Source organism: Sycon ciliatum, chromosome 11, assembly GCF_964019385.1.
Source record: "Sycon ciliatum chromosome 11, ocSycCili1.1, whole genome shotgun sequence".
In the NCBI taxonomy this organism is placed as follows: Eukaryota; Metazoa; Porifera; class Calcarea; order Leucosolenida; family Sycettidae; genus Sycon; species Sycon ciliatum.
This window is the reverse complement of record NC_088653.1, coordinates 13,286,126-13,300,609: the sequence shown is the minus strand read 5'-3', so window position 1 is coordinate 13,300,609 and position 14,484 is coordinate 13,286,126. Positions and strand designations below refer to the sequence as shown.

Genomic DNA, 14,484 nt, shown 5'->3' with positions numbered 1-14,484 from the left:
TCAGTATTATACACACACACAACGTTCCCTTTGTCACTCATCTTATCCCGAGTACGAGTACTGAATTTGCTGACGATATTGCGTCACACTTGTCACAATCTACCGCTGCTGCTGTGGTGGCTGGTTTGTCAATGTCGGTGACCAGGCTGACTGACTAGCTTCAAGACAGCGACCTCGTTGTCAACCCAGCCGAAAAGCAGATTTTATCGATCCAGCCTCAGCGCCATGTTGACGATGCCCTAGTGACAGTGTGTGTCATGGAGTTGTATTGCCATCAGCGGTCATTGCCGTTCACCTTGGTGCAGCCCTCAGCAACTGGCTCCGCCCATGGGAGTCTCAAGTGGACAAAGTTGCTGCCAAAGCAGCTCAGAAGATTGGTGCATCGTTGTGTAGATGAGCACATAACTAGGACTTCCCGGCGCCTATTTGCCGAGGCTGTGATACTACGTGACATGCTGTACTGCACATTCTTTTGAGCACTGCAAGGCCGGCAGCTAGACCGACTGCAGAGGTCGCGCACATGAAGGCCGTCTATTGCCAGTGCAGCATTCTGGAACGTTCTTTCCTGCTGACATCCGTGGAATAATAACTTTCATTGCTTCAAAGCAAGCGGCTTACCTTTCTGTTGTGCTCCTAGTGTCCATACAACGATAACCTACTACAATGTATTATTTTCCTTTCCGCTGCCCAACCAATGAATAGTACAATGTAGATTCTCTTTCTGCATATTTTAGTGTGTGCCCACGTGCGCGCGCGCACGTGTGTGTATGTGTGTGTGTGTGTCTGTGTGTGTGTGTGTATACCTCATTCACCACTCGAAGTTCTGTTCCCCATGACTTCAACATTGTCGGTCCTTTCAGGACCTGCCATCATCTGCGGATGGGCATTATTGTATTGTGTGCGTGTTTCATTCAGAATCAGATCCGCTATCGTTGCTATAAGAGAACATCGGTGGGTACACATCCAGTGAATTTGTAGATTTGTGTGCTTTTCTCGCTACGGGTGCATACATGGGAGATTGTGTGTGTGTGTGTGTGTGTGTGTGCATGTGTGCGTGTGTGCGTGTGTGTGTGTGTGTGCGTGTGTGTGTGTGATGTGCGTCTGTGTGTATGGGGATATTGTCTGTATCGACTTTTGGTACAAATGTTCAGGTCTGTGTGTGTGAACATGAAATTGTTCGGTTCTGTTCATGCTATGTTGTATATTATTGTATGTATGTGTGCAATCGTGTGCATTTCCAGGAAAAGTGTAGAAGAGCGTGGAGAGTGCATTCATTCCTCATCAACCACTTCCCCCCTCAGACTCGGGGTTACGAGAGTTTTTTCTGCGTACCTTTCATTTTTTTGTTTCTCTGTGATACTGTATTGATGTACATGTACCTTGATGTGTTCCTCTATCTGCAGTCACCTTTATCCTTTGGTCAAGTTAACGTTTATTGTGCTTTATTTATCGTGCAAATAAAAATAAAAATAACACAAGTCATGCTAGAGTGACGACATGTGCGTGTAGTATGGGGTTGATGCGATGGGACGCTATAATTATGGGGAACAGAACACACATTGGGCAGATTGATTGGGCATGATTTTGCTCAGACCAAACAGTGAACATAATAATTATCTCCAGTGACATACTGTTGCGGCTAGCCTCTAATAGGTAGCTGGCACTAGTCACTATTGCTTGTTTGACATGCGCCGCCAGAACCCCTGATGTGTCATGGTGTGGACGCACATGCCCTATTCTGGGGCATACTGAGGTACTTTGACTTTGTTGACTGCATGTAGACAGCATCCACTAGTAGTACTCGTAGACCTTGGCTCTTTGTAGGTCAACCACCATTGCATGGATCGATCGGTGACTATGCACTTGGAGGTTGGAATAGCCCGCGCTGAACAGATCTTGCCATGGCCCAGGGAGTAAACTCGCTTACTCGACTATTCATTTAGTCATACAGCATGAGTGGCGCGATTTTTCCATACCATGTTGCGAGCTCACAGTTGTTTGGGCACGTTCAAGTTGAGCTGCACCACGAAACAAAACGAAATAAGCCCGACTGTAGAGCAAGGAAGGGGCGTTACGGCACTTCCAGGAAGAGACAGGCAGAAGAGATGTTTTCACAGCATGAGCAGCCTCTCAAACCCTGCCGGTACTCCACAGTTTCAAGATAATGTCGGACTAGACGACGAGCCAATGGAAACCTGCCACATACACCCAGGCAGATAGCTGCCAAACCAGGTCAATGTCGACCCACTGCATGCCCGTATGTCAATGTCAAACAGATCCTGCTGGAGAAGACTGGGATGTTGGCGTCCAGTGTACAGACACCAGTCACAATTCCTGCGTATTTTGCAGCATACAGGATAGACCCATCTCTGTAGAGTCCACTACTTCGTGATTTTTATTTGTAGAATACATGACAGGCGTACTCAGTGTGCCTCGCAGGACAGCGAGATGCTACAGAAGACCAGGTTCAACGTTTCTGGACGGTCATCCACCGATGGTGGGCTATACGATGCTGGAGGAACTAGATTCCAGCGAAAACCCAAGATTCCTTTGCTCCTGGATGCTCCGACATGTTGTGATATCTGCCAGGTGCGCAGTAACTAGAATCTTCATCGCTATAGCGAGGACGACGCCGATCGGCAAACTCTCGCTCACAGCCATCACCAGCCTCTGGAAACCATCACTTGGCATCCCCCAGAGGTATAGGTAAAAGCCAAAACAGCTCACAACAAACAAAAGCTAAGGACGATGGAAAGAGAGAATGTCAAAAAGAAGACGAACAGTATGAAGTTTAAATGGTTTTGAACACTCGTACCACCAACTATACCACATTCAATAAATCGTGACGCCATTTTGTTTTAACACGCATGCGGGCCATTGAGTTGTTGTGCCGTTCCGAGGCACGGTGGAGTAGTTTGGAGAGGAGATGGAAGTGGCTCTGGTGTGTCTATGTTGCTGAGGGCTGCCATGATGTATTCGCTTGGTCCTGATCTTTCCAACAACCCCAGGATGATGAAATCCGTCAAGGTGGGGAGAAATGAGAATATATTTCTTTCGCACCTGTGCGCGCAAACTTCACCAAGAGAGTCAGTGCGCTGGACAGCCGGCCTATTGGAGAAAAGGGGCCCGGCATGCAAAGGGTTAAGGCATGAGGGGGATAAACGGAGGCATGCAGATGGATAAAATCCAACGCCGGTTCTCAGCACAGCAAATTTGCAATGACAATCTGTACCTGCATGTTAATGCCTTACTACATCGACTGGAATGGCAGCACTGCTCAGTCTGATTGTGCTTGAGCAGCTGTGGCAACACCCCGGAATTCCTCCATGTGGAAATGAGGCAGGAAATCGGCAATGCAGTTAGACTGGCCAGCAACGTGAGCAGCAGTGATGGTGAAATTGAAGGAGGCGCACACAAAGAACAGCTCCCTGAGCAGGGTCCTCACTGGCGGTGACATGAATGTGGCGGAGCGGATGCAATCTACCTCAGCCTTGTTGTCACAGTGCATTGTGATACGAAGCAGGCACCATTCCTTGCCCCAGGTGCAGCAAGCTGTGACCAAACCGTAGTGCTCCTTCCACTCAATGTTGTGAGCGAGTTGCGCAGGCAACCAGGTCCCTTGAAGCCAGCGGCCGCTGTAGAATGCGCCCCAAACCAGTGTGCCGCTGGCATCAGTGAACAGCTCAAAGTCTGGAGATGGTGTCCCATCTGGGAACAGCAATAATTACTTTCTGTTCCATTATTCCAGGAGCCTTAGCCACCAATGAATATCTTCTTGGCACTCGGTAGTCAGACTGATGCGGTAGTGAGGCTGCTGGTTGCGACTGTAAATAGACTACAGGCGGCGCACAAATATCCGGCCAGGTACGATGACTCCTGCAGCGAAGGAGAGTTTCCCCAGAAGAGATTCGAGTCCGCGCTGGCACATGGTGAGGTTGATGCTCGCTGGAGTCAACAGGCGCTTGATGTCAGCCAAATTGTCGTCAGGTGTCAAGCTTCCATTTCTCACAATCCATGATGCTCATGAATGTCAGGATACCAGACGGACCTTCCACCTTCGCAGGTGTGAGCGGGACTCCGAGGTATGACCACTCACGGAGGAGAATAGCCAACTGCAGCGTTGCCACTGCTCGGCCCGCGGTCATGCATAAGTAGTCGTCCAGGAAATGCAGCAAATAAGGAATGGAGAATTCGTGGTGCATTATCCATTCGATGGTGTTTGCCACGGCATCAAATACCGCCGGGCTAGAGCGGAGCCCAAATAGCAAGACACGGTCGTAGTAGTACTTCCCCTGCCACAGGACACCGAGGAGATGCCAATCCGGTATTTTTGCGAAAAGCGCTCTCCACATCAAGTTTATAGAGGTAGACAGGAGACAGGGAGGACATACTGATGTTAATGGCTTCATTATTGCTGATGTACTGTGAAGAGAAATGCTCGCCATTAACGCTGAACCCAGCAGGGCTGGACAGGTGTTGTAGCAAGTGTAGCTTGCCAATCATTTTTGGAACGACGCCAATGCCAGAGCAGTATATAAATGGGAATGTGGGTGAATCAAACGGGCCAGCCATGTAGCCAGTATTGCAGGAACCAGTGAGCTGTGTGCCGATGAGAGGTTTGACGAGTGCTGGTTAGTTATGCAGTTGCCGGTAAAGCCAATATTAAAGCCGCAGCGGAGGCTGTTAATAACATACGAAGCCAATGAACTGTCAGGGTGGCTACGGAGCAGTAGTTTGAAGCGAGAAACAGAGAGAGGTGTGTTGACAGCAGTACATGCGCTTGTGAAATCAGTAGAACTTGAAGTGCAGGGAGAAATATTTAAAATCACAGTAGCTTGCAGCCAAAGCAGCAGAGTTACTGGCGCCTACCGCACTTGGATCCAACGTACAGACATTGGCGTACTTGCACATGCCCAGACTGCAACGCCCAGCATTAAAGTTGCGGCAGATTGGTTGGTCATTAGACATCGTACTGACTCCGTTGAAGGATTGCTGGTTGCTACGTTGGGGACGAAAGGGACGTTGGGGACGAAAGGGACACTGGCTGCCTCCGGGATGTACGAGGCGGCATGACTCACATGTGGGCCTTGATCGCCTAGTACAGCACTCGCACACATGTGGCAGGTTTGAGTTTTTTGAGCTCCGTAGGTTTTCGTCGTTTTTTCCCAGCCCACCCGGCTTCAGGCCGGAGTGGAGCATCACGCTTTCCATACTGTTTACAGAATGCTTCCAAACTGGGATACAGCCCAAGACATGGAAGATTGCCAACATAGTCCCTATATTCAAACGGAAATCAAAGTATCTACCCTCCAATTACCGTCCAGTTTCGCTCTTGTGTATTCTGTCCAAGGTGATGGAGACAATCATCAACAGAACAATCACAAATTTCCTCGAGTCGAACAACATCTTCTCCACCAGACAGTTTGGATTTCGCCATGGTCATAGTGCAGCCGACCGACCTTCTTACCAGCCTCCACCACCAGTGGCTGCATACAGCCGGGGAGAAAGGCGCAGCACGCATACTCGCCATTGACATCGCCGGTGCGTTTGATCGCGTATCACACCCCGGTGTGCTACACAAGTCCGACGTATACGGCCTGCGTGGGCAACTGCACCAGTGGCTCAGCAGCTACCTCAGTGAACGCTACCTTCAAGTGGGTCATTTGTGGCCAGACATCCTCAAGGCTCCCAATTCAGGCTGGAGTCCCCCAGGGCAGTATTCTGGGTCCGACTCTCTTCCTCATGTACGTGAACGACTGCGAGGACCACGTACCAGCCGGTGCTGACCTAGCCTCGTTCGCAGACGACACTACGCTGCATGCCAACATCACCCCCACCACCCAAGAAGATACCACCCAAGCCCTCCAGCTAGCAGTCTACAACATCTCCCGCTGGGGTCAAGAATGGATAATAAAATTCGAACCAGCCAAATCCCAGGCCCTGACTGTCAGTTTCCACCGCACCCAATGGGACATGCCACCGATTGACTTCAACGGATCAAATGTGACAGAACAGGAGGAGCTCAAAATCTTGGGCATCAGTTTCGATGGTCACCTTACCTTCCGGCGCCACCTTCGTACCGTAGCCCACCGGGCAACACAGCGACTTGGTGCTTTGCGTAAGGCTTTCCACCTCCTAGACGTGCCCGGTCGCATCCAAGCCTACAATGCTTTTGTGCGCCCAGTGATGGAGTACTGCCTTATTGTCTGGATGGGAGCGGCCCCATCCCATCTTGCAAGACTCGACCGTGTGCAAGCCCGGGCCATCCGTGCCATAGCCCCAATGTGTTGGCTGCCGAGTCTTGCTCTTCGTCGGATGGTTGCAGCACTTTGCCTCCTTTACAAGATGCATTGTCCGGATGTGCATCCCCTTCTACAGAGGATGCTGCCACCCCAGCAGCCCCAACACTGAACAGTCCACTCCACCCGTAGTACATTCCAGAGATGTAATGCTCATGCACACAAACTGGCCAATGGACTTCCAGTCCGTTCCCGAAACAACCTGTGTCGAGCCTACCCTCACGCAATTGTCCCCGTCTGGAACCTGCTGCCCGCCGGAGTCTTCGCTGGTCCTTTCTGCACCAAGAACTTGCAACACTTCAAAGTTGCAGCCAACCGCTATTTGAAGACCAACGACTGGTCGTGGGCACATGACCATCTCTGATTATCAGCATCATATCTGCCTCACCCCATGACTTCCAAATTCCGCTCCACATACTATTCCCAATAACGTCTGCTCTTCTTTTCTCTCCTCCTCCTAGCACTGTCTGTCTTATCATTCCCCTCCTTCTAATGTACAGTCAAATCTGCCGTTAGCGACCTCTGCTGTAGGCGACCATCTACCGTTAGCGACCGATTTTCCGTGCACCGACGGTTTCACATACAAACTGATCTGTCCAGAGCGACCATCTGCTGTGCGCGACCAGCGACCGCGATTTCATGCACGGTGGCTGCATTCAAATCTGCTGTAAGCGACCGCGACCCAGGTTCAGTAAGGTGCGAAAATGTACTTGCCAGTGCGCTGTCAACTGCAAAGTGTGAAAATGCGCTGTCTTGCAAGTGCGATCGACTGGCGCCTGGCCTGTACTCAGGCTGTGCTGTAGCTCTCAAGTCCAGGCAGTGTCGATCTCCTGCCGTGTCGCATACGCGTACTATACGGGTATGGTCGTCGTTGAATATCCAATATTAATAAAAATGATATTAAAAATCACATTATTCTCGTCGATTTGAGTACATGGAAGCATATACAGTGGTATGCCGGATTTACCATACATCTGCCGTAGGAGACCATCTGCCGTAAGCGACCGCTTTTTCTTGCACCAAGGGGCGGTCGCTTACGACAGATTTGACTGTACTGTCTCTCCTCCTAACATTTCGTATCATGTACCTCAGTGTCACTCCTTTCATTTTTCTTCTTTTTTTGGTGCGTTTTATGTCCCCATGACGTCGAGACCTCAGGTCGGCTGAGGGCAAAAAGCCTCACCACCAGTATGCCCCCACTATGCGATTTTTTGTCTTTGCCTGTGAGCTGTGATCATTGTAAAAAAATAAAAAAATAAAAAAATAAAAAGTCACTGGCATTTGCCACAGATTAATGTCGATGACGTCGAAGCGCTTGCCTGCCTGAGCAGCAATGTCAGAGTAAAACTGGTTGTAGTACTACAGCCAAGCCTCCAGATAGTATTGCCTGTTGGCAGCAACAATGGCAGCTTGGTATGAGAGCATCTCCTGTAGGCGGAGCGGGTTGGCAGAACACACGACGCTCATAAAGAGAGTCCTTGCCTTCGCCATGTCGGCAAGTCGTGGACCCGTCGACAAACTGGCTGGGCAGTGCCACCTTCCACCACCTCCAGAGACTTGCCGCCACTGCTGAACTGCAGCTGAGGCTGGCATGGAGCAGAATACGAAATTGCCATGGTATCGAGCAGCAACTGGGTGAAATGTACAAAGTCACCCTTTCATATTTTCTCTTGTAAAGTCGGGGGAACGGCGAGATTACCAGCGTTGGGAGACTCCGCCGGAGGTTGAGTTCCAGATCCAGGGGCAGTAATGGTGGCCAGCATTGGAGCGATGGCCTCCGACAAGGCACCGGTGATGGCGGAGTGTACTTCCTGCCGCACAAACTGCCGCAAATTGTCATTCCTAATCAATCTCAATCTGAAATTCTCCCCATTATCGTTTGCAAAGGTGCTTCCCTCTTGGAAGCACATGTTCTTTTCTCCTACGTATCGGCTCACATGAGTAACGATGAATCTGAGACCTTTGATCGGAGGAGTTACTTTTGCCCCGCCTCCGCTTCCATCCAATATGCCACCACCCCGCTTTGCAGCATCTGATGGTTATGTGGCATTCAGTGAAAAATAAATAAATTAATTAATTAAATAAAAACACTCCCGGCCAAGCTTGGCCACAGCAAACATGACACGTTACTTGAACCATTTCTACTTATTTATACCATCTTTCTGTCTTCAGGATGCTGAGTCGAATGGTCTTGGTTCGAGGAATTTGAGACGCTCCCTTCCTCCTTTATCCCCAATCGAACTCCCGCTCTTCCACCGAAACTGGGTGACCCTATCCCAGGAGGATTTAGGAAAGGGTTTGCTCCCACACTGGAGCTGGCGCTATTCCGCCGACTTGACTTGACACTTGACTCCGGTGTGGGAGCAAACCATTTCCTAAAAAATCATCGCCGAAGTCGCAACCACTATTTCATAGAGGGGGATTTGTATGCAAAATGTCACTAAAAGCGCCATTTCGTTCTTATGAAAGCATGGATGAAAGCTATTGGCCCATATGTTGTAGTCTTTTGGATGCTGAGTCGATAGGTCGTGTTCGAAGAAGGCTGCGATGCAGCGTTTGGCCCTTATTCCCCAATCAAACACGGGTGAGTAAGCGGTCACGTGCTTGTGCGAACACCAGTCACCTGGTCATCGTACCTGCAGGCTACACATTTTTTGACACCAAGGTTCAACTCAAGGGTTCAAAGGGGGTTCAACTCGAGTGACAGGAACGCGCCCAAACAGGCTGTAAGTTGTAAGGAGCTGAGCTGCTCACTTTGCACCAGATGTACAAGTCATTGCCTGCTTGCTGGTTGTTTCACCAATTGCTTATTCTTCCAGCCACGAACGCCACATCGGAGAGGTCATTCAGTGGACTTCGCAGCCTGAAGACGTTTTTCAATCCACACAAGGCCGTGTCAAACATCTTTCTCCAAAGTATGAGAATTCGCATACATCAAGAGGTTATACAAATAATTTCATAGAGCGGCGCTGTGCCACGATCACTCACGAATCTGTGACTTTGCCAAAAGCATTTCAACTGACGATGTAATTGTATAACCTGTATAGGTGCACTACATGTACTGGTACATTGTACTTCGAAGTAGTAACGATTCGGTCATATCATTTTAAGGTAACAAATGTCCCTCCGGACCAGTCAAATATATGGTAGCTACGGCCCTGGCATACATGATGCCGTGCACTATGTTCACATGCACACATCAATATTCAGCACATGAGGACAATTTATTTGGTTTTGTGTCTTTGAAAAATACTTGATGTCACAAGAGTTTGTTGCAAAGCGCATTTGATTAGTGCATTCCACCTCCAAAGCTCACCTTATCTTGAACATTAACTGCTATGCCTTTTTTTATTAGCAGCTCACATAGTGCTTTATGTCCACGGGCCGCGCAGACATATAGAAGTGATAGTGGGAGGCAGTCCTATTGGGTCACCATAGCAACAAACAAACAAACACACACATATACATTCTTACAATCACTTGCAAAGCATACAAGTTCCAGATTTTTCCTTTCTATTGCAGCATAGTACCATACACATGTAATCAAAGTGCAAATGACTTTTCCAAAAACACAGCATATCTCATCTTAGTGTGTGTAGTAGAGGACAGGGACATAGTAAATACTGGCTGGAACTTGACTTGAAATCCACAAAAAAAAACACTTGGATCAGTGGTCCCCATGTACAGAACTCATAACCTCAGATTAGTGATACAAAGAGTACATAACCCCAAGAGTGTGCAACTGCCCACACAACCTTAATCCAGTGCTGCTACGCCAGAACTTCACATCACACGTGATTCAAAAGGTTACGCTGGCAAGCAGTGCAAAGTGACCACAGGAGAGTTGAATCCAAAACAGGGTTGCATTCACTTGTACTTGTACTTGCTCACTGCCAAACCTGGTCACGTGGGTCTCCCCGGGAGAAGGGAGAGAGACTCAAAAGGAATCTTGGAAAGATGACTCAATTGGCCATTGAACCACCCAACGGCCGACACCCCCTGAAATCTCCAAACTAGGGTGGATTTGAAATGATCCCACTTATGGGCTCACCACACCTCAGTAAGTGGGTGAGGACAAGGTGCAGAAAAAGGATTGACGGCATCAGGGTATCCGTCCCAGGATCCAACTGCAGGTACCCTCTGCCCCCTCTGATACAAGCTTCACTAGCACCATTGATTACACAAGAGTTAATCTAGCCAGAAGCAGTCCATGGTTAACAGGCATGTATACTTCAAATAGAAAGTATATGAACCCTGAAACCAACAAAGGTGGTAGGTACAACAATACACCTTCAAGCAGCCAAGCCCGAAGGAGACAGAAAACTGGCGATGTTTTGCAGGGTGACGCTCTTGCAGATCCGCCCAGAGACACCAGCAGCGATGAAAACTAGAAGGTCAGCCCAAGAGTCGATACAGTAGATATCTATCTACCAACTCTTGGTTGAGTTTTTAGTTGGTTTGTATTTGTATTTATGGATTCTCCACAGGCCTTAGCCTAAGTCGAGGGAGTCTCCGTCAATAGCTTATGAAGAAGAAGCTGAGGAGAAAAATAAAAATAGGAAATAGAATGTTGCGGGGTGGTAGTAATATAACACACTGCTCTATGACATCGCTACTCTACTTGGAATGAAACCAGAGGGCTCATAACGGATGATATCAAGGGTCGTCATCTGGCTATTGATAAGGTGGCGGAGCTCAAGAAGGCACTGAATGTGTCTTCGCCTTGCGAGGCTGGGCCACTGAAGGTGCGCGAAAAGTGAGGCTTTCGGCTCCGTTTGAGGAGGGTACAGGCCATACTGCCGCAGGATCACACGTCCCACTCTTGCATGTAGCCGTTCAAGGGTAGTAGCCTCAGCACTGGAGAGTTTAAATTGCCAGAGGGATGAGGCGTATTCAACCACAGGTCGAACATATCCAGTGTACAAGCGGCTGGCTACGGCTGGGGTGATACGCTTGGTCATGTGGATCACCAGGACCGCTCGCTGACGAAACTTTGTCGTGCTGGTGGCGACGTGGTTGGTGAAGTAGTTCTGGTGCTCATTTGTACAAATGATTGAGTTTTGAAGTGAAGTGCACATTTGAACAAGCCGGACAAAGTAGCTCAACTAAAGTAAACCGTGTGTACAGTAAAACCTTCAACTAACGACCACCCCTTGGTGCCAGAAGAAATGGTCTTTAGTGGCATGTGGTCTTAAGTTACAGGTTTGAACCGCGCGACCATAATTCCATGCCTGATGTGCATGTCAAAATGCAGCTAATGAAAATTCCCACCACTTGCGCAATGCCATTTCTCCTTTGAGCAGTAGCATCGATCATAGAGCAGGTTCGAGCAATTACTCTCCAAGACGTTTCCTATAATGTTTGCTCATGAGAGCAATTAAAAATATGACAGGTGCAGTGAAGCCCATAGTCAAAATGAGATTGCGTTCATTCATGCAGCTGTAGTATCGAAAGAGTCCATTCAGGACAGAAAATCATCAAAATTTCGAAGAAGGAGCTTCGAACAACCTTTTATTTCCTGCACTGCTGTCGCTAGTTACTGGTCAAAATCGACTATGGGACAAGAAAAGGCGGTCGCTGGATGCGTTCAGCAGGTCGCTTATCACAGTGCATTTCTATATGACCGTCCGTGCCTGGCGAAGTGGTCTGAAGCAGCAGGCTGGCTGTTAGTCACGGTGGTCTTTAGTTACAGGTTTTACTCTATTATGGCTTTGAGGCGCATTGTTCACCACATTTACAAAGAGAGGAACATTCAATATTCTAGGAACATCTTTGACAGCGAAGTGACGCTGGATGATCATGTGCTCAGTTTATAAGAATAAACAAACCAGTGATCAGAACAAACAGTTTCACACTGAGCACTTCGGCCAGTACTCACCTCTCGTGGCTGACTAAAGCGGTTGAACATAACTTTGCCATGTAAGAGCGACAGATCACACCAGAGTAAAAACTGGACACAATGAATGCTACCATAGTAGCATGCTGCCAGCATCAGAAGAGCCTGAGTATGCAAGCACAAATGCGCACGCACGCACAAACAAGCACACAGATACGTACATACATGCATGCACACACGCACACGGTGACATGCTTACTCACACACACACACACACACACACACACACACACACACACACACACACACACACACACACACACACAGACACGCATGCAGATACATACACACACATATACACACATACACACACAAAACACACAAACAAACAAAACACACAGATAAAGATCCACACATGCTATCATGCTCAAACACACGTCCACGCAAACACACAAACCAACACAGACAACACACAAACACACAGACGATTGCATGCTCGCATATACACGCACGCACACGCACGCACACGCACACGCATATTCACTACAACACACAGCAACTTGCGGTACGGGGAGTGCCGACCAGCAGAGTGAGAGGCTACGGAAAGAAATACGTAGACACTGCCGGAGAAGAATGTTGGCAGAGCCAAGTATCTACGAGAGAGGATTCAGGGTCGGCTGGATAGACACTGCCGGAGCAGAATGTTGGCGAAGCCAAGTATCTACAAGAGTCTGCGTCCGAGGAACGGCGACCGAGGCCCTGAGTAGCCGGAAATGAGCGTGGCCAACACCCCGTTTATTCACTTTATCAAAGCAGATTAGTGATGAGAAATGGGAGGTGGGAGGGTGAAACACTACGAGCAAGCAAGAATGATCATCGCACAGAACGGATGGAAATAAAACAGAGCAAACTCTAGCAAGACATGCAACAATGCATGCCACCCACATTGAGCTACAAGCAAACGTCATCATGACGCCGCCACACGCTGCCCACATCGGAGGCAAGCGACATGCATGAACGCCACGTAGAGAGACACGTTCAATGTTAGGTAGAGAGATTAATTCAATATCATGCAGAGTACCAAGCCGCACAGAGACCATAGCCAGCAGCAAAGCATGGGCATGCAGTAACAGCACTATTAAACGTAGCAGCATAGATTGAGCGGTAGCACAAAGATGCGTGCACCCATTAATCTGCATTATCACCATAATGCTACACACACACACACACACACACACTTACACACTCAGAACTCAGAACTCAGACATGCCCATCGCGGAAGCAACTTGTGCTAGGATCACACCATTCAACAGCTTGTGAGGCTGATGATTTGACCGCAACTAATTTAAGCCTGGTATCCACCACGCAGCTGATTGAAGTGGCTTTTTCTGGCCAGTGAATCCCTATTTTTAATTTTTGTATTTTTCATTTTTCCGTTTTTTGCTCACACGCATGCACGCACGCACGCGCGCCCCAACACACACACACACACACACACACACACACACACACACACACACACACAAACACACACACACAAACACACACACACAAACACACACACACACAAAGAAACGCACACACACAAACACACACACACACACACACACACACACACAAAGAAACACGCACACACACATACACACACACAAAGAAACACACACACACACAAAAACGCACGCAGGCTAGCACATTCAAATACGCGCGTACACACCCAAGTATGTACGCACAATCACACATACACACACGCAAGCACGCACACACGCACACACTTGTACTTGTACTTGCTCACTGCCAAAACCGGTCACGCGAGTCGCTCCGGGAGAGGGGCGAGAGACTCAAAAGGAATGTTGGAAAGATCGCTCAATTGGCTATTAAACCGCCCAACGGCCGACACCCCCTGAAATCCCCAAACTAGCGTGGCCTTGAAAGCAGTCAGCTTCATTCTTCGTCTGAATTTGATGAGGACTCACTCCTTGATGACATCAAGTCCGCATCCTCGCTGACTCTCACCTCCAGTGACTCTGCTGCTCAGACTCTCCAAAAGCCATGGAAAGAGCCATACAGACACAGCCGAACGCTCCTCATATTAGAAGCAGGGTACTCGTGCCAGCATGTTTCCACAGCCAAGAAGTTCCTATAGGGTTTTCTTCACCACGAGTGACACGTCTGTCTTCAGGGTGTGGAAGAAAGTCATCGACGTTGAGATCGGGACTTTGTGCAGACTGAACAACAACCTGAATGTCGAACCCTTTTGCTTTCCCCTGCGCCGCAAACACGCGTGCATTGATTTATTTTGGCTGTGGGCGAACGTGTACCATCGTGCTGATGCAGCAGTGGCTGGCCGGC

General features: G+C 48.8%; 1 protein-coding gene across 1 annotated transcript in view; it reads right to left on the bottom strand.

Annotated features, from left to right (window-relative positions):
- LOC135826984 (uncharacterized) overlaps positions 1–14,484 on the bottom strand; it is a 178,033-nt gene that overhangs the window by 121,011 nt on the left and 42,538 nt on the right. Inside the window, exons 4-5 of the mRNA XM_065339506.1 lie at positions 12,178–12,300; positions 9,616–9,720 (exon numbers count right to left, since the gene is read on the bottom strand). Of these exons, the coding sequence (XP_065195578.1) occupies positions 9,616–9,720; positions 12,178–12,300 (228 nt within the window). The remainder of the gene's footprint in view (positions 1–9,615; positions 9,721–12,177; positions 12,301–14,484) is intronic.